The sequence below is a fragment of the Callorhinus ursinus genome, unplaced genomic scaffold (genome assembly GCF_003265705.2).
Source record: "Callorhinus ursinus isolate GAN/ISIS: 27379988/994484 unplaced genomic scaffold, GSC_fseal_2.0 scaffold64, whole genome shotgun sequence".
NCBI classification, from domain to species: Eukaryota; Metazoa; Chordata; class Mammalia; order Carnivora; family Otariidae; genus Callorhinus; species Callorhinus ursinus.
In genome coordinates, this window is record NW_027397126.1 from 3348572 (window position 1) to 3373675 (window position 25104).

The following is a 25104-nucleotide window of genomic DNA, read 5'->3' on the forward strand; positions in this document are numbered from 1 at the left end:
AACATCATACTAAATGCAAGAAATCAATCACAAAAGAGCAAATATTATAGGAGTCCATTTACATGAAATGTCCAGAATAGGCAAATCCACAGTGATGATAAAGTAAATGGGGGGTTACCAGGGCCTGGAGGGAGGGATTGGGACTAACAGCTAATAGGTACATGGTTTCTTTTTGGGGTGATGAAAATGTTCTGAAATTAGATGGCAGTAATGGTTGCACAAAATAGTTAATATGCTAAAAAACACTTAATGATGAATCACTAAATTCTACACCTGAAACCAACATTATACTGTATGTTAACTGGAATTTAAATAAAAACTTGAAGGAAAAACAAAACAAAAAAAACCCCACTTAAGTGTACACTTTAAAATGGTGAATTGTTGGGGCACCTGGGTGGCTTTAAGTGTCTGCCTTCGGCTCAGGTCATGATCTTAGGGTCCTGGGATGGAGCCCCACGTCAGGCTCCCTGCTCAGTGCGGAGTCTGCTTCTCCCGCTCCCCCTTACCCGCAAGCTTGTGCTCTCCCTTTCTCTCAAATAAAATCTTAAAAAAAATAATAAAATGGTGAATTGTTTGCTATGTGAATTATATCGCCATTTTTAAAAGTGAACAACAACAAAAAACAGTGAAGAGTACAAGCTTATACTGGTCAGGTTTTTATCCAGGGAGCAGAGGAAAGTCACTGAGGGCTTTCAGACAGGCATTTGTAAAAGATCCCTCTGGTACTGTGTGGAGGATACATTGGAGAGGGCAAGAGTGGATGTGATCATCTAATGCGATGGCCTGGGTAAGTGACAGTGGCAGTCTGAACTTGGATGGCAGTAGAGGTGGACATGCAAAGAAGTGGATGGCTTTGAGAGCTCTTTCAGAAAACCAAACCTACTAGATTTGCTGTGCGATTAGATGTGGGAGATGAAGGGGAAGGTGGTATTAAGGATGACTGCTAGGTTTCTAGCTTGAACAAGTGGGTCAGGAATGGTGTCATTTATTGAGAGAGGAAGACTGAAGGAGGAACAAATATGAAAGAGGAGAGATGTTGATAGTTTGGACAAGAGTAGCAGTCGTGATGCGAAAAAGAAAAGTACATCAACGTCGTCTGGAGATACACTGGTTGAGGGAATAAGATGTAATTCGTGTTCCGGAAATGCATAATGATATGGTCAAGTCTGAATGTCAAAGAGCCATGTTGTCTAGAGGTAGTGAAACAGAAGGGTACTGTAAAGAGTGTGCTCCTGGACCAAGGCCTGATCCCCAGCTTTTTAAATCCAGTCATACCTTGGAGATATTGCAGGGTCAGTTCCAGACCACAACAATAAAGCAAATATCACAATAAAGTGAGTCACATTCATTTTCTGGTTTCCCAGTGCATATAAAAGTTACGTTTACTAGGGCACCGGGCAGGCTCAGTGAGTACAGCATGTGACTCTTGATCTTGGGGTTGTGAGTTTGGGCCCCACCTTGGGCGTAGAGATGACTTAAAAATAAAATCTTTAAAAACATTATCCTTACAATATACTGTAGTCTATTAAATGTACAATAGCATTAACAATGTACATACCCTAATCTTAAAATTTTATTGCTAAAAATTTTTTTACTAAGAAAAATGCTAACCGGGCGCCTGGGTGGCTCAGTTGGTTAAGCGACTGCCTTCGGCTCAGGTCATGATCCTGGAGTCCCGGGATCGAGTCCCACATTGGGCTCCCTGCTCAGCAGGGAGTCTGCTTCTCCCTCTGACCCTCTTCCCTCTCATGCTATCTCTCATTCTCTCTCTCTCAAATAAATAAAATCTTTTAAAAAAAAGTATAAAATAAAAAAATAAAATAAAAAAATGCTAACCATCATCTGAGCTTTCAGCCAGTCAGAATTACTTCACAGATTACCATAACAAACATAATAATGATGAAAAAGTTTGAAATACTGTGAGAATTACCAAAATGTGACAGACACAAAGTGAGCAAGTGCTGTTCGAAAAATGGTGCTAATAGGCATGCTCAACACAAGGTTGCCATAAACGTTTGATTTGTAAAAACACACAGTATCCGCAAAGCACAATAAAATAAAGCACAATAAAACGAGGTATGCATATAAATGACCATCAGTACTCAAGATAATAACCTATCTACCATAATGTCCCCACATAGTAAAAGTTTCTGAAAGTATGCACTCATTATGTAAGCAGGACAAATAACCATATACTACATGAAGCAGTGTCTTGAAATATTACCCCAGGTGCTTCCACCCTAGTTCCTACCTTACTGCTTCTGCACCAAGTCAGAAGACTGATGACCACCATCGCTGAAGTAATGGATTTCGGAAAAGAGTCCACAGGAAGATTCCCGTAGCTATTGTTTTAAAGACCGAGAGCTGCCTGAACTCCCTTTTTAGTTTTCCCTCTGTTAAGAGTTTAAATCTCACCACAGCAAACATAAGGCATTGAAGACCAAGGTTTTGGTCTTTCTCCAGCATTTGGAGGTGGAACCCGTGCCCTCTACGTTGACTGGTTCCACTGCTCTGAGTACCATAAGCAATAACTGGGTCCAATTGCTCTGGTAGATTGCTTCTTCCTGTAATGAGGTTGCCTGGCCCTATAATTCCATGAACTTCAATACTTTGGGTCCCTTACCACCCAGTTCATATGCCACCTCCTCTACCAATCCCTCCCCCAGCCACAGCAGAGTGAGATTCAGCGCCCTCTTCTGAAAGGCGGCCACACTTACTGTGTGCCTCTATAAAAGGAGAGCAGCACTGATGACCAAATGCCTTGTAAAGAGGCTTGTCTTGTATGTAATCTTCTATCTTCTGTCTCTACACTAGACTGCAAGCTACTGGAGAGCAGGGCTGTGCCTTACATACTTCTACAGCACAAGCAGGGCATGAGTGTTCAAAGGAAGCCTGTCATTCACATGAATGTTTTCAGAAAAGAAGCCAAAGTTAATTGTGCACTATACTATAGATCCCTTAATCCATATTACTGCAAACTACATTAATTGTGAAGCTTAAAGAACATCCCTGCTGCTTACACAACAGGTGTAGCTTACATAATCTGCTCTACCCAGCTGTTTCTTACTTGTGACAGTTCGCCCCTGGCTTCTGCTCCCTATTGATCTGTAGGATTACTACATCTTTCAGTATGAGTTCCTGATTTATTCCTTGCCCAGATGATAAAACAATTATTAATTTTCCTTTTTGATAAGAGAAAAAAAAAAAAAGGCTGAAACTTAAGAATAAGCAGAGATATCCCTGGGGTTTTTCATGACTGTAAAACTCAAAAAAAACACTCCTGGATTCAAACAATATAAATATTGCCATAAAATGCATTAGCCCAAGAATTTTATTCTTTTTTTTCTTTTGGCAGGTTTTCCCTCTATAGTCATCCTTCACTAAATACTCTTCAGTATGCCTGCACTTTGGCGTTGTGTTACCTCCCACCCCCAAATTTTTAAATCAGCTGCTGCCTCTGAGCTAACAGCTAGCCATGTACAGAACGCAATGAGGTAATGATGCAAATGAGTATTGGGACTATGGGTAAATGAATGGAACAAGGAGGGAGGGGGTCATAACAAAAATCCAAAAGTCAGGAAAAAATGAAAATCCACGAACTTGGTGATGCTCCAGAGAGGAAACCAGCAAGTGTTGACGCTAAACTGGCAGAAACATCAATACTTCCTGGCTCCCCCACTGGGTGCATCAAGTTACCAGCGGGCAGGCTGCTCTTCTGCTGCAAGTGACAAAAAGTGAATGCATTCAACAACATGAAAAAGGATGACCCATAATCCAGAAGCATGGCTGCGTGCAGCAAAGAAAAGGGGTGGTGATTGCTGGGAGTGTCAGTCTCAACTCTGCAGATTAGCTTAACGACCATGGGCAAGTCACTTCCCTCCATTGAAAAATGCCAGTATTTGTAACATTACTGTGTAGGAAAGGGTTAACCTAGCAGGCCTGAGACTGCTATTCTTAAAAAAGGCCTGCTTACAAAGCTTGCAAGCAGCTGGGGATTTGGATTTTGGGAAGGTTCCCACCACCCTAAATGGTTAAGAGTAGCCAGGTGTGCCTAAACTCTTGGTACAAACAATATGATTTATGCTAAATCCTGTTTTCCTTCTGGGAGTCTGGAATTTTGGCACATACCAGGCAGAGGGGGTCTACATGACCAGGTCCCTGTAAAAACCCTGGGCACGGAGTCTCTAATGAGCTTCCTTGGTAGATAACATTTTATACAAGTTATCACAACTCGTTGCTGGAGGAATTAAGCACAACCCTTGTGACTCCAGTGGGAGAGGACCATTGGAAGCTGCACCCGGTTTCCTCTGGACTTAGCCCCATGTGCCCTTTTCCCTCTGCTGACTTTGCTTTGTATCTTTTTGCTCTAATAAATCATAGCTGTGAGCACAACTATATGTTAAGTCCTGTGAGTTCTGCCAGTAAACCATGAAACCTGGGAGTGGTTTTGGGGACCTCTAACACAAATGCAATAGTGTGGAATAGTCTACCAAACATTTTCCCAACAACCTGGTGAAGTATTATCACATTCATTCTGTAGATGAGGAAAAGTAAAATTCAGACAAGTGAACAGAGAATGTACACAGAAAATAAATATTTCAATGTTTATGACATGGGTGCTCTTAAATTTTAGTGAATTTCTGAACCATCTGGAGTGCTTGCTAAAAATGCAGTTTTTCAGGGATCTATCACCTGAGACTTCAGGAGACTTCAGGATTCAGGAGACTTGAGTCCTAGGAATCTGTTTACAATAAGCAGCCCAGATGATTCTTATGCAAGGATTCCAAAGACGACATTGTGATCAACGCATTGATGTCTATGAACCACAGTGCCCAATTTCCCAAGCTGGGCAGTAAATGGCAGAAATAGAATCTGCACCAACCCTTTTAACAAGGCTGAGTCTCTTCACAACAAAACTGCTTCCAAATCCCTTAAACTCTACAGTTCCTCTGGTCTGCTGTCTTCTTGCTAATGGTATCCATCCAACTAACGGCAATGAGGTGCAAACAGGAAAGTATTTTACATTCCCAGCACCAAATACTAAGTGATATCCTGGATTAAAATAATGCACACTTACCAGGGAAACCCAAAAGATATACAGTTCTTGAAGAGTTAACACTGCAGCTTTGTTTTTCAGAAAAGACTTGATGTGCTGGTGGCAACAGAAAATATAAGCTTATGAACGGCTTTTTTTTTTAAGATTTTATTTATTTATTTGACAGAGAGAGAGCGAGAGAGGGAACACAAGCAGTGGGGAGAGGGAGAAGCAGGCTTCCCGCAGAACAGGGAGCCTGATGCGGGGTTCGATCCCAGGACCCTGGGATCATGACCCGAGCCGAAGGCAGACGCCCAACGACTGAGCCACCCAGGCGCTTAACAAAAAGAATGTAAATTTGCTTATTATTTTAGAAGTTGAGGACAGTACATTATAGCTTTTTATGTATGGCCAAGGAAGGGGGAGGTGCTAAAGATAATCTTTTGAATTAAGAAAACAGCCTCATCTAAACGCTAAAGTTTTTCTGATTACTTTTTAAGCAGGCATGAAATTACTTTTTTCTGATCATTTTCACCTGTGACCACAGATTCAGACTGTGTTAACAATTCAGTTCAAAACAATACCGAAAGTATTTATTGAGCATCTACTGTTTACTTGATGCTACACTAGGTGCAAGATCATTATCAAGAAGATGGTTTGATTTTTCCAGGAATACCTAGGCAAAGAAGAAGAGACTAGAAAAGTACAGCCACCATAATACTTTAACATATAATGAAGGAGGCTAAGAAAACAAATAGATGCTTGAACAGGATAGGCCTCACTAATCCTCCTATATTCTATTAAATATATATGGGGCAAAAAAAACTGATGGCAACCTATACTTCACAAACACAGATTAACCTCCCAAATCTGGATATCCATGGTCCAACATTATCTATAAGCCAGATAATCAAGAAGTCAGCCAAACCAGCAATCCATCCATACACTGCAGTCATCGAGGGGCTGTCTGCCAATGTGCTGGCATAGGGCAACCCACACCCATATCTGCAGTGCCGAATGCTCATTCATCATTAAACTGCAGTAGTGTTAACATATGCTGCAGTCATGCTAATGTTTGTTTTACAATCACCACTGATCCACCCTTGTACCAAGCCAAGAAGTGTGAAGTGAACAGAAATAAACTTGAAAACGGCACCTAGCTCACTTATGGAAGCCCAGAAACTCCCTCCACCCAGTCAGAAAAGTTCTCTCAATCTCACAGTCCAGATGCAAAAGATTAATCTGTATAAAGCACTACAGATGTACAGGAAACTCCACCTCCTTGATGGAAAAAAAAAAACCCCAGTACTTTTGTGTCCCATGCTTTCACCCTCTTTAGGGAGAACTGATTAACCATGTTAGACAAGCAATCAGCCTTGATGATTTTTTTCCATAAACCAGTATATGAATTCACTCATGGGCTAGTTCTTTGCATATCATCCAGACACAGGGAAGTTAGTCATGACTCTCCCAGAACCCACTGCCCAGCCGGTGGTTAACTGGTAAAGTAGGTGAGGAAAACAAGCTCATTTGGAGAGCTGCATCAGTATGAAAATGGCCAGTTTCACCTGCCCAAATCTCACCTCTGCTGAAAGTTCATTAAAAGCATGGGAAACTACCTGATTTGTAGGCACTCAATACTGCACACTAATAAGGGGCTGAATTATGAGCTGTAGTCATAAACAGGAGCAAATGGTAAACCTATATAGATGGTATTCAGAAGACTTTCAGAATTTTATGTTGCTTAATCAATAAAAAAAAGTCAGGAAAAAAGGACAGAATTTGTTTTCAGGCTATTTAATATATAATTTAACAGTAAGTAAATAAATAGTATTTATTTTAAGTACTAGTGACTCAACCCTAAATAGGTTTCCCACCTTACACAGAATCAGACTAACATCTATTTGCAAAAGAGCAGTTTGCCATGTATAGGTCACACTGAAGGGTCAAACACAACAAATTCCTTTTTATCTGAAATCCAAACAACCAGGATATAACTGAGATCGTACACTCTATTTTTGGTAGAAAAACAAATGATAAGTAAGCACACAACAGTAACTTCTTCATGAAAATCAAGTTTCATGGTACGTTATAGATGTGTTAGAGACAGTGTACTCACCATGTCCTCTCTATCGCCATGCATGTAATGATAACTAAAGCTTCTGAAGACAGGGACTTTGACTTGCTCACCCATGTGTCCACAGGGCCTATCATAGTGCCCTACACATAGTAGGTGTTCAGTGAATATTTGTTGAATGAAATAATGCTCAAAATCATAAAATAACATAACCATCTAATAAAGATTATACTATGGTCAGCACAGGGCAAGGTCTGGGCTAAGGGTGCACCACTATCCCCAAATTTCCACTTGTTCACCAGCCTGGAAGGTCTCCAACCCTTTTGGGCTTTTAATGGAGGCTTCGTTACAGAGGCACGACTGATTAACTCATTGGCCAGTGGCAATAGAACTCAATCTTCAGGCCCTCTCCCCTCCCCAGACGTCAGGGGGTGGGACTGAAAGTTCCAACCCTCTGATCACAAGGTTGGATCCCCAGGCAACCAGCCCCCAACCAGAGGTGCTTTCCAGAAGTCGCCTCATTAACATAACAAAAGACACCTTTCCTGCTTTCGTCCCGGGGAATTCCAAGGATTTTAGGAGCTCCGTGCCAGAAACTGGGAGAGACCAAATATATATATACATACATATGTCTTCTTATAAATCACAATATCACACCTAATTAACTAGAACTCATTCTTCATAAGGAGTTTGCTACAAATATCAGTCTGTAAGTAATAGTTATTATTTATTTGAAACACATAAAAGCTGTTCATTCAAAAAATATTTATCAAACTCCTACTATGCACCTGGTACGTTGCTAACTGTTCTGCCCTGAAGCTTTCAGGCTAGGGCAGCCTTTCTCAACTGAAATTCCTCATCTGCGGATGCATGCATAGGCGATAATTTATTATATGCAATGGATGCCCTAGGGCATGAGAGCTTAATTCTTAAAAAACTGATCTAGGGTGCCACACAAGTTAAAAGGAGATTACAGTAAGATAAAAAAGGTTGCTTTTAGTAAGGTCGAATTCAACTGTTAAACCTAGCCATGTCATGGGTGGGTGGAGGGATGGGTGAAAAAGGTGAAGGGGAGGAAGAGTACACGAATCTTGATGAGCACTAATATGTGGAAGTGTTCCATCACTATACTGTACACCTGAAACTAATGTAAGACTACGTTAACTACACTGGAATTAAAAAAAAAAAATAACCTAGCCATGTATGAACTACCTGGTAGGAGCCAAGATGCACAGACTATTTGTAAGGCTTGTGTGAATGCAAAAATACTGCAATACACACATCTGAATTAATTTCTAAACTTAATAAAATGAACTCATCAATATTTTCCAGGCTCAGCAATATCAGGCCAAGGGTTTTAGTAAAGTGAAGCGGGGGAGGGGGGAACAAAAGCTTAATTACCCTGATAACTGAAGGAGGAAACAGAGAACCTTCTTGCTTCAAAAAAGAAAAACAAAAAAAAACAGCAGTTACCTGAATTATTTTATTAACTGCCTCCAAAATTGCTTCACTGGACTGGCCTTGCCTTGGACTCAAAGTAATAAATTAGTTATCCACTTCACTTAATTATTTTAAATATTTTTGGTCTGATTTTGAATTTTCATTCCACCTCATGCAGTCTAACTGCTTTCTAGTCCTGAGCCTCTTTGATTCGACATTTTCTGTGATATTACTATATGCTGCATGCTTCATGGAAGCAAAGCAGTTTGAGAGCTTCTAGAATGAGAGACAAAATTTTTCCAGTATTTCACACTCACAATTTAAGCTTTCATTTATCAATGACCTAGAAATTCATGCCTGTTTAATATCATTCTGACAAGCTAAATTGACAGCATCTACTTGGCCCAACTCCTCTGAATCTACTTTATCAAGGAATGTCTTCTTTTGAATCTTTAGCATGAAATAAGGTCAAAAAGGTCTGGGGGCAGGGCACCTGGCTGGCTCAGTCGGTGGAGCATGCGACTGGAGCATGCGACGACACTTGATCTTGGGAGTTGTGAGTTCGTGCCCCACACTGGGTGTGGAGCTTATGTAAAAATAGCATCTTTTATAAAGGGGAGGGGGTAATTCTCATTGTTTAGACTCTCATTAAGTCTTTAAACCCATGTGAAAATGCTACTGCAATCACTAAGAATTTTATGAAGAGTAAAAGGATAAATAACATAAAAGTCCCTGACCCCTAAGTCTCAACTAGTCCAGACTTCCAATTAGACATGCCTTTAAAGGAAATAAACTGTACAAAGCTACTATTTTTTATTATATCTATGGAAAATGGAGATGTTGATTGGGAATAGGTGGTGCTTTTATTTTACTCAGACATGCAACTCTTAAATCTTCTAAGATACCCCCTACATGCCTAAACCCTAAAATCCTACACCAAATCCACCAAATTTCTACCTCAAAACTGTCAAAAGGAAAGTCATAATTCATCAGAAAAAAAAGAAGTCAATTATTAATGGCAAAGAACTCAAGGCCTCATCTTTAAGAAATACAATGAAGTACTATTTCTTTTAGCTTGAAATTGGAGAACCTGAGGAAATGGCATTTTTAAGACGATTCAGCAAACACTACTGAGCCACAGAAGATGATGCTACTCCCAAAAGATATTTACTTCCCACCTCAGGTTTAAAACGTAAAGCCCTATGGCAACATGTATCTAGTTTTCAGTGACCAACAACTACAATCAACACCACTGTAATTTGTCAGGTTCAAAGTCTATTCTAGATACATATAGGTACACACAGAAAACCACTTAATTTTGAAAGGAATTCACAGCTCCACTTCTGAAATACAAAAGCCATCATAAGACAGCACCCAACTTGGACTATATCTACATTGCTGTGCAAGTCTCAAAGTCCAACCTAAATCTCGAACTGTAGCCTTCTAGTGATTTAAATAGGAATGCTCTTCAAATAATCTCTACCAGGCAAAAGATGAGGACAGCAGACATACTGATCTAGGGGAGATAAAATGTGCCCCCCTCCCCATTTTCCAAGTCATCTTTAGTAATGAGTATTCAAGAACGTATTTCACATTCAGTCCAATGGTTTGCAGATTAATTCTTTGTCCTAGGCCTCCGGCTCAGATACAACTCCTGGGAACCTTCCAGCTTACTGCACTGGTACAAATTCCCAAGACTTACCATAGTCATGGTTGCGCAGGAAAACGTGAGCTGTTGGGTATTTCAGGCGAACAATGAGGTCAAAGCTCATTTCAGTGTGAGCGTAAGTGATTCTCTGCAGAGATCTTGGTCGGGGATGCAAAGTACTAGCCTCAAACCTGCAGGCTGGCACCTCAACCACTGCTGCAAATTCTACGGCGTGCCCTAGCTTCCTGGGCCAGCACTGCTTAATTATCAGACTCAGATACAATGCAGATCACTCTTAGCAAAAGAAAATCAAAGGGGGCTTTTAGACCAATAGTTGGGTTGTATGGTTTCAAATGTTCAAACCCTTAAAAAATATCGGGGATGTCAGCATCTCAATTTTAAGATAATAAATTCATTATGAACCAGAGTCCAGTTGTTTTCGCCTATTCAAGTGCCCTGTGAAAAGATTATCCTTCTCCAATTATTACAATTCGCTGTCACCTTTCCCTTTTTGTCAGCCCCAACAACACTCCCAGATCACAAGAATCCAATGTGAAATAGAACTATGAAGTACAATACTTTTGTACCTTCTCAGGCTAAATGTGAGAAACCAATTTTAGTCACTTGCTTTGGCAAAGCATCCAGTACAAGCCAATTCCTATAGATTTCAAGATGCTTGATATGTACAACCTCTTTTGCTCTGTGCCACAGGTAATCTCCAATTGCCTAAAACAGGTTTCTGGATGAGGTAAACATTTAGAAAAACATTAACATTGCACTACTGTGATAATATCCTCAAAAGGGATGTACAATTATTTCTTTTAGCCAGGGTTCATTCGTGAAAGTTTCAAATGCAAAAAAAAAAAAAAAAGAGCAAATTCATCTAACGCCTAAAAAAATGTTAGCAATGCTTTGATAAGGAATAATCACATGAAAATGGCCAAATCGACAAGTTCTCAAACGTGTATTTTAATGGGGGTGGGTGGGAGCGCACAGCACTGAACCATTTTTCTGAACGACTGAAAAAAATCAAAATTTACAGATGAGCCCTTTCCTTCACATCACTGGCAGAAATAAAATCCTATTCCCGCCACCTCATCTTGCAATTAAGGAAGTTGCTACAAATAGCCGCACAGAAGTAAATGGTCCCGGCTTTGCTCCATTCTTAATGTACTCTCTAGGAGTAAACAGGTTACTCAAAAAAGTCAGTAGCCAGGAATCGCTTTTCTCGAATGCCAAACTCCCACGGAAATACAGTCCCTTTTCTGGGGATTTGCAAGCGGTAAACGTGGACGGAGGAATTCAGCCGGAGCCTGCCTTTTCTCACGGGCTCGAAGTACGGGGCGGTCAGGGCTCGGTGAGGTTGCAGACGCCGCCGTGCAGCCTCCTCGCGTCTCCACATCCACCCAGCCCACCCTGACAATCGCCTTCGCTTTTATTATACCCAAAAGGTGAGCTTCTTAGGCTGGGTCTCCAAAGTTTGCTCAGCCTCTGGTCAGCAGACCCCCACCCGGCCGATCCCCGGGCAAGGCTGAGTCCTGCCCTCGCCTCCAGCTCCCTCACTCCCCAGATCTTTTTTTGGGACACAGTGACAGGTCTAGGTTTACCTCCATGTGCTCGTGGCAGAGGAAACAAAAGAAAGCAACCTCCCTGATAATAAACGCCATCTTCGACTAACTGGCAAACCGAGGGGCCCCTGGACCGGTCCCCCCACGAATCCTACCACCATCCAGTCGGAGGGCGGCCCCCCGTCGGAGACAGAGTTTGCAAAACCCCGGGAAGCTCTGGTTAAATTGTCCGGGGGGAGGGGGACTCTGGGAGCCTTACCTGCCTCCCCACCCCGGCCGCCCGGGCAACGTGGTTCAGTTAAAATCTAAAAGAGGGTGGTGGTGGTGGCTCCCAGGGATACAATTATTCCCTTAGAAAATTGCTCCGAAGGACCCAGCGGTGGGCTGGCGAGCAAGCAAACCGCACGCGTGGAGCCGCAGCGAGTGTACTTACAAAACGATTAAAGCTCCGGCGGAACATCGCGACGAAGGCTGCCGGGCGCCGAGCTGGGCTCTACTGAGCTGTCTGGGAAGGTGCCGTCCACAAAACACACTGCGGCGTGGGCCGGCGGCGTGAAGCGGGCGGCGAGGCTGGCGGCCCCGCCACCGCCTGCCCTCCTAGGCTCTCCGCGCTTCCCCCGCCCCCCAGCCGCCCGCGCCCTGGCGCCCGCGCCCCCCCCCCCGCCCCGCTCCCGCCCCGCTCCCGCCCCACTCACAGCCCGCCCCCGGCCCGCCCGTCCCGGGGGCGGCGGCCCCGCCGCTCCCCCTGGTCTGGCCCCAGTACCGCCGCCTCGCCGTTCCCGCAGCAGCCTGCCGAGAAGGCGAGCCTGGCGTGCGGGGGAGGGATGGCGGAGGAGCACTAGGCTCCTCCCGCGGGGAGGGGGGCGCCCCAATCTCTCCGCCTGCGCCGGGCTCGGCACCCCGCTGTCTGCACTCTTCCCCGGCACAGCGCCACCGCCCGCCCTCCCTCCCCGCCGGCCTCGGCAGCTAGCACGCGTGCTTCCGCCCCACTTGGGGCACGGGGGACCCTCCCGGGGCACCCCGCGCCTCACCTCGCCTCAGCCCCACACGACTCCCCTGCCCCGGCCCTAACTCGTCCGCGGCACCGCTTCGCTCGTAGCCCTTTCTCGGTCCGCGGCAGCCGCTCTGCCCCGCGCTTTCGTCCCGCACCCGGGCTGGGGAACCACGGTGCAGTCCGCCGGCCCGCCCCGAGCACGCGAGGCAGCCGGGCTCCCCGCTACGCGGCGGGGAGGAGCCGAGCTCTCAGCGAGGAGTGGGGACAGGCAGGACACTGTGGAGACCCCAGCGGGGGCGCAGCGGGGGGATTAGTTATGAAAGCCGCCCCCTCCTCATCTGCAAAGGCGCGGGTCTCCCCACCACCCTCGCTTCGCTCCCACCTACGCGGCTTTCCCTCCTCCAGTTCTTTCTCCCGTCCTGCCTCCCCGCCTAAGCCGTCTTACTTCCACTTTCTCTATGAGGTTGTAAAGTCAGGCTTTGTGTCGCGGCCGCTGCGCAGCGGGGCGGGATTTCCCTGCCACCCCCCCACCCCAAACCCCTCCCCCTGGCCCCCTCCTCCGTGCATCTCCCAGAGCATCCTGGGAGTTGTAGTCCAACCGTGCCCCTGTTCCGCCTCGTACTGCGGGCTGGGAGCTCCCCCACTCGCCCGGACGGGGTTTGCCCGAAGGGTTGAAGGAGGAAGCGGCTGAGTCCGCTGCGCCGAACCGCGGTTCTCGGCTCCGACTGGATATGGTGGCCGGGAGTGCTCGGTAGATTCCCGCGGTGAGAAATGTGAGGAGGATAAATGAGGCAAAGCCCTGAATGCTGGGAGCTTTGCCTAGGACTCAAAATTTATGCTCCAGGAAACCCTCTACACTCTCGGCTCCTAGTTTGGAACTGGAATTTGTGAAACTTCAAAAATTAAATATAAAACCTGAATCTCGAATTGCCACGAGACCGGGCATCCCAACCCCCACCTCAGCCGGTTTGCACCGCCCTATTGGCTTGCCCCGTGCTGCTGGAGAACTTTCAGATTCCTCTATAAAAGTAAAGATGAAATAAGTGGAGAGTTGAGAAACATTTACACGAGCCTCCTGCCGCGCCACATTCTCCTGCCAGTTTTCGAGCTGGGGACAAGGGTCCAGCTACACCACAGGCCTCCCCTCAGGTCGTGAAGGGCCTTTGCTGCTGGGCACAGGCGCTTCTTTTCCTCTCTGGGGTTTAGATTCATTTCAACAAATCTTTACTGGGCATTTTCTTTGTACCAGGCACTGTGCGAGGGGCTGGCCACGGCGACTACTTAAAAGACATCCCCAACAGGGTGGTTGCAATCTAATGGGGGGTGGGGTGGGGTATAGCGACAGGCAAAAACCACGTTTGAAAGTAACGGCTGCTAGAGTGGAGACTCCCAAGGGCTGAGAGAAATTCAGCAGAGCGATACTGCATCCGAAAAGGGGCTGGGGAAGCTTTCCTGGAGGCTCTGGAGATTGAACTGGACCTTGCAACATGGGAACGTTGTAGAGGGTGTGTCCGAAGGAGCCCAGTGGGCAAAGTCCAGGCCGAGGGAGAGGTCGGTGAGAAGGCGCAGTGCAAGCTAAGAAAATGAACACATCGTCTTGGCAGACGCCCAGGATGTGTGGGTGGGGCGGCCCAAATGAACATTAAAACCCAAAAGGATCTTCAGAAACACCCTCTGAAGTTCGAACTTGATTCTGTGAGCAATGAGTAGCCCAGCCCCAATGAAGTGCCAATGCAGGAGACTTAAGGTACGTTCCTAAATAGTCTTAATTGCCGAGAAGTAATACGATTGGAAATATTTGCAATTCTTTCCCTATTACGGTTCCTTCTGTTTGTTCACACTTGAGGCTATATCTAATGCTTTTTAAGATTGATGTTAGATGTATATTAATCAGATATTAGGATATTTATTTTATTGGCAAAATGGATCTAAGGTTTTGTTCTCTACTATTTCAAAGATTTATTTTTGAATAGAGTTTATTTTCTGGCTTTACTTTATTGAACACAGCAACTAATATAATTTAATTCACTAATTATTTGTTGAACACCTACTATGTGGCAGGCACTATTCTAGATACTGAAATTTGGAGGTGGGAGCAGTGATTATCATTTGTTCTAGGAGTAAGTGTAGAATTCTTATCAATAAAATACATCCTTATCAATAAAATAGGTAATAGAAAATGAATTTAGATGTTGGAGATGCAAGTACTTACTAGTAAATAATAAGTAATATCTTTCCATATACAATTTTGTTGAACAAAAGGAAAAAAATGTACTTACAGATTCAAACAGATCAACTTTTTAAAAAAATTTTTCTTTTTTTAAGTAATCTCTACACCCAATGTTGGGGGTGGTTCAAACTCACGACCGGGAGATCAAGAGTCACATGCTCCACCAGCTAAGCCAGCCAGGTGTCTCTCAAACTGATCAACTTTTTTAAAAAACTAGAGAATTAGGGGCACCTGGCTGGCTTAGCCCATAGAGCAAGTGACTCTTGATCTCCGGGGCATGAGTTTGGAACGCCCCCCAACACTGGGTGTAGAGAATACTTAAAAAAAGAAAAAAATTAAAAAAAAAATAAAGAACTAGAAATTATTTTGCAGTATTCTCTCACACACCATTGTGTATTATGTCACATGCCATTGCTATGTTGTCCAGCTTAAAAGCAAGGCATTTTGATCCCCCAAGATATAGCAATATTGCTGGTCAAATTTTCATTTGTTATTGTAATTCTGCTATCTCTATGTCCTAATTATTTCATCACAACACCTATACTCATGGGTCCAGACTAATTTGCTTAAAAATGCAATACACAAATCAAAATATGCTCAGCAAAACACGAAATTTATGCAAGGTAATTTTTTCCCATATCCAAACCCAACTTGAAATTAGTTACTCTCATAAGCACCCTTTAGAATTACTTTCCTTTGTGAGCTTCTTTAAGACAAGAAGAAATTATTTTTCTTCTTTTCAGTACCTCTTCACAGTTTCCAAAGAAAACCTAGGTGTTGCAGAAAGCTGTTGTCAATGACTATGAAAAGCAAACCCATCAGCCAGCATTTTTCATTTGGCCAACTGTATAAACAGAACTGCAAAAACTAACTTCCTCCTGACTAAACTGTCAGAACCCGTGGTATATAACACCAACTCTTGTGGTGTATCAGCTGACTTCAGCAGAAGCCCCAGTCTCCTGCAGGCAGGAATTCTGAGGAAGCAGTCTTCTGTCCTTATTACCATCGTGACTACACATAATGCTTACTGTCAGAAAAAGGGAAGGTGTTCTTCCTCCACCATTTCAATTCTCCCATTTCTATGCAAGCCCCCCAGAAGCCCTTCTCTATTGCTTCCCTTACTCTTTCCCACCTTCTACCTCAACCCCTCAGAATTCTCACCATGGCAAATGAGCAGAACAACCACTAGGGCACAGGATGGCAGTCCACACTTGGGAAGGAGGGGAGCAAATTGCTTCTGGGATCAGTCAGTTGATCAGCAATTCAGGATCCCATCAGGAAGGGAATGGTGAGGAGACACTTTTTCCATCTAATACTAAAAAATGAAAAAAAAAATTGAAACTGTTATATCAGCATCTAAATCACTGCCATCAGCAAGTTAAAGAAATTTAACTGTCTGCTGAAGTTTCTTTTTTTTTTTAGATTTTTATTTATTTATTTAATTGACAGAGAGAGAGACACACAGCAAGAGAGGGAACACAAGCAGGGGGAGTGGGAGAGGGAGAAGCAGGCTTCCCGCGGAGCGGGGAACCCGATGTGGGGCTCGATCCCAGGACTCTGGGATCATGACCTGAGCCGAAGGCAGTCGCTTAACCAACTGAGCCACCCAGGCACCCCTCTGCTGAGCTTCCAAACATACTTCATAAGACTGCCTTTTGCCCATTTGAAATTTCTTTCTCCCTTCCAAGTCTGGCCCTAACACTTACTTAAAACTGATTTTATCCATATCTTCCTAATTACTGGCTCTCTCCAATTCATTCTGCACACTGCAACCCCAGAAATCTTTGGAAGACAGATCAAATCACTCCCCTACTTAATGATTTTTCAGCAGCTTCTCATCACTCTTAGGATAAGTCCCAGATCTTGCCTTAACATCATCACCTACTAGGCCCTGAATTCTCTGACCCCTGCCTTCCTCTCTAGCATAAAGGTGGGCCTACTTTCCCTCTTAGTCACCAAGCTCCACCCCACTGGCCACCTTTCATCCGTTGAGTTCCCAAAGCTTCTTTTCCCCTGACAGCTTTTGCACATGCAACCATCTCCACTGGAATGCTTTCATGGACTTTACTATTCATCCTTCAGATCTCAGCTTAAATGTTGCTTTGTCAGATAAGATCAGGGCTCCCTGTTGTAGTGCTCCACATAGCCCATATTAATTACATCGAGGGCACTGACAAATGAGGTTAGTAATCATGGAGAACAGTGGAAGTCCAAAGGGATTGTGGATGATCTAATGTTGTTTTGCTTTTCAAAATGGGGAAGTAGGTATATTCTAGGAATCATGATACCAAAGGCATACAAGTTAGAACTCTGACTATTAAAAGGATACCAAAGGCATGCAAGCTGGAACTCTGACTGACTATTAAAAGGATGGGGTATTTTAGTACAGTGGAAGAGAAGGGGCAATCTCTAGGAATCACAATGAATTCACTGAGATATAGTTTGGCCTTTAAGATTCTGAGAGAATGATTTCTAAATCAGAATTCTACATCCTCCCAAACTATATTGGGAAGATAGACAGAGACTAGAGACAGAGAAGATGATATGGCATAAGAAGAGTAAATCTTTGTCTTCCATAATGAGTCATTAAGTCAAAATATATCAGTATAGTTATATTATTTAGAAATGAGGTAAACATCAGAAGAAACAGCTAAAATGAAAAGTACTTGCCTCTAGATGCATAGATTGAGAATGGAAAAGAATGGGATAAGAGACTTCTTTGTTTTCTCTTTATAAGTCTTGTAACTAACTTTTAAACTATGAGCATAAACTATTTTCATAAAAATAAAAATAAGTTTGAAAATATAAATAGCATCTGGACACGTAGACAGGAAGTAGGAGAACGTTCTAACCAAGATAAATGGCAAAGATGTGGAGGTGAAAATATTCCAGTAAATGGTAAGTAGACCTGACTACAGGAGCAATGGGTCCATGTTGAGGAGTAGTAAATGATTTAAAATTTATTTTTATTTATTTATTTTTAAAGATTTTATTTATTTATTCATGAGAAACAGAGAGAGAGGCAGAGGGAGAAGCAGGCTCCCAAGGAGCAGGGAGCCCGATGCGGGACTTGATCCTGGGACCCTGGGATCATGACCTGAGCCGAAGGCAGACGCTTAACCATCTGAGCCGCCCAGGCGCCCTTATTTATTTATTTTTTAAAGATTTTATTTATTTGACACAGAGAGACACAGCGAGAGAGGGAACACAAGCAGGGGGAGGGGCAGAGGGAGAAGCAGGTTTCCCGCGGAGCAGGGAGCCCGATGCGGGGCTCGATCCCAGCACCCTGGGATCATGACCTGAGCCCAAGGCAGACGCTTAATGACTGAGCCACCCAGGCGCCCCAAATGATATAAAATTTAAACCTCCCTTCTCAGGAAGCAACTAAAATATACATTCCATCATATGAGAGAGTAAACTAAGAAAGAGGAATTCATGAGATCCAGAAAATGGGATAAACATAAAAGGTTAAGGAAATTCCTGATATGATAATGAAAGAAAGTTTGAGGTAGACAGCTGTGTGGCACACCTAGGGAGCAGCCAGGCTAGTGGAGAGTGGGAAGATGGAGGGATACAGGAGGGATGTCTCTAGAGAAAAAATTTTTGAAAATTAACTGATAGATTACCTGATGTGCTTGACCATGTGGAGAATAGTATTCAGAAAGGTTTTACAGTTGTATGGGAAATTAGTGAAGAATTAGTGATTGATACATAGAAAATAAAGCCAACTAGGAAAAACCAAGGCAGTTTGTAACTCCAGGAAAAACTGAAAAGTTGCACAAAAAAGTAAATGAGTCATGATAAAATGCTACTTGGCTTCAAAGTGAAAGACATTTACATAACCATAACAATGAAAACACTGTCTTACCGATTTACCAAATTGCAAATCTTTTGTAGGATGAAGGGAGCACAAGTTCGAAAGGGTGATGTTGTAAGAGGTCTAAATCTGTATCTTCCATAATAAGAAGACAATCAGTACTGTCTAAAAATTGAAAGAACAAGAAATATCAGTATAAGTACATTATATAGAAATATATAAGTAAATACTAAAAGAAATAGCTAAAATTATTCAAAATAGTTGCTTTAGTAGTATAGATCAGAAGTTGGGAGAGATGGAATAGGGGTTTGCTTTTTTTCTTTATAAGTCTTATTGATCTATTTAACTTTATGAATATGCATCACTTTCAAAAATAAAAATAAAAAGAGTAAATTGCATTTTGAAAGGGCAGAAAGGAAAGAGAGCATTCTAGCCAAGAGAAACAGCAAAGATATGAAGTAGTAAGTAGACATCCCTAGCAGAGTGTGGGTTCATAATGGGGAGCATTGAAAGATAATTTTAATAGCTATCATTTATTGAGTACTTGCTATGTGTTAGGTACTGTGCTAAGCACTTAATATACATTATCTCATTTATTCTTACTAACCCCATGTGGTACCACTATTATCCTCATTTTATTTTTTATTTTTTTTAAAGTTTTATTTATTTATTTGACAGAGAGCGCAAGTAGGCAAGAGCAGTAGATAGAGGGAGAGGGAGAAGCAGGCTCCCCACCGAGCAGGGAGCCTGATGCGGGGCTCGATCCCAGGACCCTGGGATCATGACCCGAGCCGAAAGCAGAGGCTTAACCAACTGAGCCATCCAGGTGCCCCATCCTCATTTTATAGATAAAGAAATGGAGAAGTTAGGGAACTTGCCCGAAGTCACAGCTAGAAAATAGTAGAGCAAAGAGTCAAAAAGATCTACTAGACAGCAAATCCATACCCTTAACCACCATATTTTGAAGGCGTAATTAACAACATTTGATCACTGATTTAATTTATGGGACAAAGGAAAGAGGTGAATTCAAAATGACTCTAAGGAATTAAGGCTCTGTGAGCAGGAGAATGATGTTTATTCATTTTAACAATTGACTACACCCAAGCAGCATGACAAAGCTATAGCAATGAATGGGAGCAATGTGATCCCTGTCTCATAGAGCTTGCCATCATTCATACATAGCAGAATCATTTGTGGGAACATCAGTGGAGAAAATTGTGAGTTCAGTTTTAACTATGTTGAAGTAGCAATACAATGCTTGAAAATGTCCAGTATGCATGGAAAATGTGGTATAAGATGCTGTAAACCTCAGAAATCTATCCCTGGTCAGGGGAAATCAGGACTAAGAAAAGCTATTTCATTTAATGCTTCAGAAACCATGAATGAGCTTTAAGAGTGCACTTTCAATGGTAGTCGGGTCAGAAGCCAGATTGTAGCTTATAGGTATAAACCATTCATTCTCAAAGCTTGATGGTTTAAGAAGGAAAAAAGATTGTACAATAACTAGGAGGGCCATAAGGATAAGCAACTTTTTTTTTTTTTCCAAACGAAAGGAGATCTATATATGTGTAAAAGCAGAGAGGAAAGGATTCTGTAGAAAGGAGAAGCTAAAGATTTCAGAAAGAGAAGATAATTGAGGAAGCAGGGTGTGAAATGAGGTAAGGGCATGTGGCTCCGGTTTGAAGGGTAAGGAGGGACCCTTTTTCCTCTAAGATAGTAAAGAAGGCTGACAGGGGAGAGAGTGAATCAAATGGTCTTAGATTAAGAGGATGCACAGGAGTGAGCATCTATTTTTGAGCAGAACTTAGTTTTTGTGAGAAAGGTCAATTGGGGAAGGAGGTGTAACCTCATAAGGAACCAAAGAATAAAATTTGAGGTTCAGATCTGAAAATTAACAAGCCCTTTGGGTACTCAACAGTCCTATTTCACCACTTTCTACTGTTTAAAATAATTGCAGATTGCACCATCCATCAGTCTTCCTGATCATTTAATTCAAATTTTATCTCACCCAGGCTAACATTTAGGTACTAAGACTCAGGCAGAATGCCATCAAAATCCATTAAAAATGGCTCTCTTCCCAGCAGTGATAGTGATGTAAACTCCCCTTAACAATCAAATCCAACCTTGAATTAATTAATATCTCTGTTGGTATCTATTTTAAGTCATATAGTTCTTACTGGCTCACTTTCTAGCATTTTTAATTTCATTTGGCACTATTCAGCAAGTATTTAGTCTGTCCTACTTGAAAAAGTATTTGCCATTTTGGTTTCACTTATTTCCTGTCACAGGATGTAACTATAATACACTCACGTGCACAAAACACGTAACAAACATAAGAGCTTTTCGAGGGCAGGGCCATGCCTTATTTACCTGTATCCCTATTTCCAGGGAAGAGCATGACGTGTTATTGAAGTTCAAGAAATGCTGACAAAGGAATGAATGATCATCTGTGTGCTGTTCTGGGGAGAGCCCTAAACTGAGATCCAGGAGATATCAATTCTGGCTGTTACCTAGAGCTTCCCTCGGACCAATCACATACATTCTCTGTACCTTATTTTCTCCATGGGAAGATGAAGGGATTGAATGATTTATTAAATTACTTCTGACTTATGAATTTTACATACCATTTTTAAGATGATAAAATTCCAGTTTTCCGAGTGGCACTATTTGGATTGCTGTTTGAAACTTGTTCTAAGTCCCTGGCTAACCCATTGGTCACAACGCCTGTGAGTCAGAGTAGATCTGCCCCTCAGGTCATCTCTCCCAGACATAATAGACAACCAGATGTGCCACTCAAAACTCTGTTCACTGGGAAGATTTCCCTTCCCTCGTATCTTTTTGGGGTTCCCCACGGTGGGGTTGTAGTGCTGCAGTCATCTACTTTTACTTTCAGATGGTGCCAGGTTAACTATGCAAAGTTATATGTAAACCAAGCTGATGTATTTCTTTTTTATCTTGAGTCATTTGGTCATAGGTAACTTACCAGGAGGCCACAGGTATGGATTGAGAAAGGGGCAGCCGTATGGCAGGAGGAGGTGCCGTGGGAGGCTGGGCCACCTGTGCATGAAACTAACATATGCCTTCAGGGCTGCTCAGGCTCTGTCACCAGCTAGACCCCAAGACCTGATCTCTACTGTTCACCTGCTTAGACCCACCAACCTTTGTCCCATATTTTTCCTTAAGCTCTTTTTTCCCCCCTTATCTTTTAACAAGAGACCCAAAGGGCATAGCATCCTGTGGTGGAAACCAAAACTACCACTCAAGCAAAAGCAACTGCCTGGACAAAAGGTTACCCGTCAGCCCAGAACACCCAGACCAGCTGGAACTTAACTCCCAACTCATACCTGCGCAGATGGACCATGGAGTGACCCACAGTTACCTTTACCCGGGTAGAACAGAGAACACCTACCAATTAAAAAAAAAAAAAAAGACTAAACCCACCAAATAAATTAAGTACTTACACGGTACATTTAATTAATCTTCAGAGTAAAACTGCTTCTTTTTCTATGTGTGTACATACATACAGATGGGACAGTTACCCAGGCAACCAGATAGAATATGGACTTCAAAGGAACAATGGTCTTGTCATTCTTCACAAGAAGTTAATTAGCTCCTCTCCTACAGATCACTTCTAAGACTCTGATTGGTAATGTCTCAACTCCTGCTCAGCTATAAAGTCATAATTAATAATTAGTCTATTTCTCTGGTAACTGTCATTTCATGACTACTGGGCAATCTCCTATCATTAATGACTGTTTTACATTACCATGGGACAGGCATACTTTTACTGACCCTCAGGCTTCCATAGGACGTTTTAGCCAGGTCTAATCACTATGAGGTTCCTTCACACACACTCCCCTCCCCAACCCAACATGGTTATCCAAATGAAATTCAATTAAAGGAATAGAAAAATTACAAAAGGGTTGATAGACCAATGAACCAAATATGTGTATATTTGTCAGGCAGTAATTTTTTCTTTTTAAGTGCGCACTAGATCATTATCTCCTTTGGGCTGCCTCCATTAATTATTTCTCAGTCCTCCACAAGTTTGGTGTTCCCTAAAGTGCAGGACTCTCAATAATTTCCCTGATTCACTCCAATTTAGGTATAGTGCTTCCTGGATGGTGTATTTGTAATATGTACAGAGTCCCTGACATCAACAATTTTGTATTTAATAGAGAGATGTGAGACTATTTCACTTTTTGGCAGTTTGTGAAGTGCCATATTTGTCAACGGTGAGTCCCGTTTCTGCCTCCATGCCGACCTTTGTTCTTGAGTTTGGCCAAGAAAGAATTCAGAGCCAAACTCTCAAGTAAGCAAGAGCTTGATAGCAGTTAACAAGAAAGTACACTCTCAAGATGGGAGAGAGGGCAGGCACAGAGATGGCAATTGCACTGGGGGCTCAGGGTTGTCTTTTCTTTTTATGTTTGCATAGGCTATGGGTCATAAGTAGGGTGGTCTCTGACTGAGGTTGCTTCCAATCATCTAAGGGACCCCTCCTACTGTCTGGAGGGGGAGTTTCTTGGCCCTCTACCGTCCTTGTTGGGACTGTCATGGCAGGCATCCCCCTTGAGGGTGGGGGGGTGGGAGGGTCAAAACTACAGTGTTGTATATATTTTAATGAAGCTCTAGGTTGCTGGTAGGGCAGTGGTTATAGGAAAGGATGCATGCATATTCCTCCCCACCCCGCCCGCCGTCTCTCCCTGTAGTTTGAAACTTGGTTTCTTCCCTTTTAATCGGTTGGAAAGTATTTGTGTCCTGCTCATATCTAACTAACTGTCCACTCCATCATATTAATATTAGTTATTGTTATTCATTATTATTATTTAGTGGGAAAAATCACTATCTTCTTTGGTTTAAACCAAAGCTATCTCGGGAATATATGGTAATTTCCCTTATCAGCTTTCGTTCTTGGCCCAGATCATAAACAATATTCACGATCTTGAATGTACAGAGAATTTATTTATAGCCTTGACATACTTTTCCATGAACTGTTTAAATATCAACATAGTGCAAACGAAGTCTGCCAGGAAAATAAATGATTTATATTCATTTCTGTGGGTGACCTTCCATAGAAAGAAATTAAGGATTGCATAACTATAAAGAATAGATAGAAACAGCCAAAAGTTCAACGAACTGCTGTGATTATAGGTGATGAAATTACATATATTTGGGGTTTTTCTGTGTATCTTATATTTCCCTCATGTAGTTACACAATGACCTTTGGCATATTTTAGAGGAAGACGTATGCTTATTTCAATTTCTTCCTCAATTGTAGGGATGGCAAATATATGGCACATATGTTGTCACTCCCCACTCCCAAGTTCATAGCAGACAATGCTAGTCAATCTTGGTACTCTATGTCACTGAATTTGGAAGTAATCCCATGATCTTTTGCAATCCCGCCCTCCGCACAGCTGTGTGAATAGATTAGAGTGATCACCTGAGATGGAAGCCTTTTGTCATTCTTGTTCTAACCTTAAGAGTTCACACCTGTCTTAGTCGAGAATCAGTGGTGACAAGGAGTACAAACTCATTCAAACCAGTTTAAGAAAGGGACATTTATTTTAAGAATACAACAGACAATATTACATATGTCTGGACTATGAAGAACAGTCAAGCCATAGAGTGATCGAAACTAGAATCGGCAAGCAGAAACAGCTTGCTTGCTCTTTCTCTCAGTGACCACATAGTGTCTCTCTTCTATGCTTCTCTGTCTCCTCTTTCTTTTGACTATTATCTACTTTCTACCTAACATGCCTTCCCAGCCCTACTCTACATGTTATTTAATTCAAGCATCCTCATAATTCTCTCTCTAGAGTTTCTGTGTCTCTTACTGAAAATCCTCAAGAAGCCACATCTGATGACCAACTAAGTTTCGGGCTTCTAGGAAGTAGCCAGTTGTCTGCTTTTGGTTCTTCAGGGTTGGGGGAGCGGCTGTTAGGGGAGTGGAATCACATTGTAGGAAGGGCTGTCCCTCTCAGAAGCTATAAGTTTCTCCGGGTTGAACCTGAAGAAGTTGACAAATTGACTGTCTAATCTGCTTACATATATTCTCCTATTTGTCCCCCCTGAGTTGCCAGATAAAATACAGGATGCCCAATTAAATTTGAATTTCAGGTTAATTATGAATATTCTTTGACATATGCATACCAAAAAATTATTCATTGTTTATATGAAATTCACAGTTAACTAGGCATCCTGTATTTTTTTAAAGATTTATTTATTTTAGAGAAAGAGAGCATGAATGGGGGGAGGAGCAGAGGAGAGAAAGAGAGAAGCAGACTCCCTGCTG

At 42.6% G+C, this 25104-nt stretch overlaps 1 protein-coding gene and 1 long non-coding RNA gene across 10 annotated transcripts in view; both read right to left on the reverse strand.

Annotated features, from left to right (window-relative positions):
- The window catches only part of ATP11C (ATPase phospholipid transporting 11C (ATP11C blood group)), a 174995-nt gene extending 161800 nt beyond the window's left edge, over window positions 1–13195 (reverse strand). For 7 of the 9 annotated variants that reach the window (XM_025861535.2, XM_025861533.2, XM_025861531.2 and 4 more), the window contains exon 1: window positions 12202–12397. In XM_025861535.2, the coding sequence (XP_025717320.1) occupies window positions 12202–12228 (27 nt within the window). In that variant the 5' untranslated portion in view covers window positions 12229–12397. Of the gene's footprint in view, window positions 1–12201; window positions 12398–12799 lie in introns of those variants that run through there. The other 2 variants (XM_073885676.1, XM_025861532.2) reach the window with 2 other exon arrangements.
- Window positions 13196–15625: 2430 nt separating this feature from the next.
- Window positions 15626–22340, reverse strand: LOC141371275 (uncharacterized). The gene is made up of 3 exons (XR_012376090.1): window positions 22271–22340; window positions 16154–16307; window positions 15626–15762 (listed from the first exon to the last, which is right to left on the reverse strand). It is a non-coding gene; the product is annotated as an uncharacterized lncRNA (long non-coding RNA).
- Between the last annotated feature and the right edge of the window lie 2764 nt (window positions 22341–25104).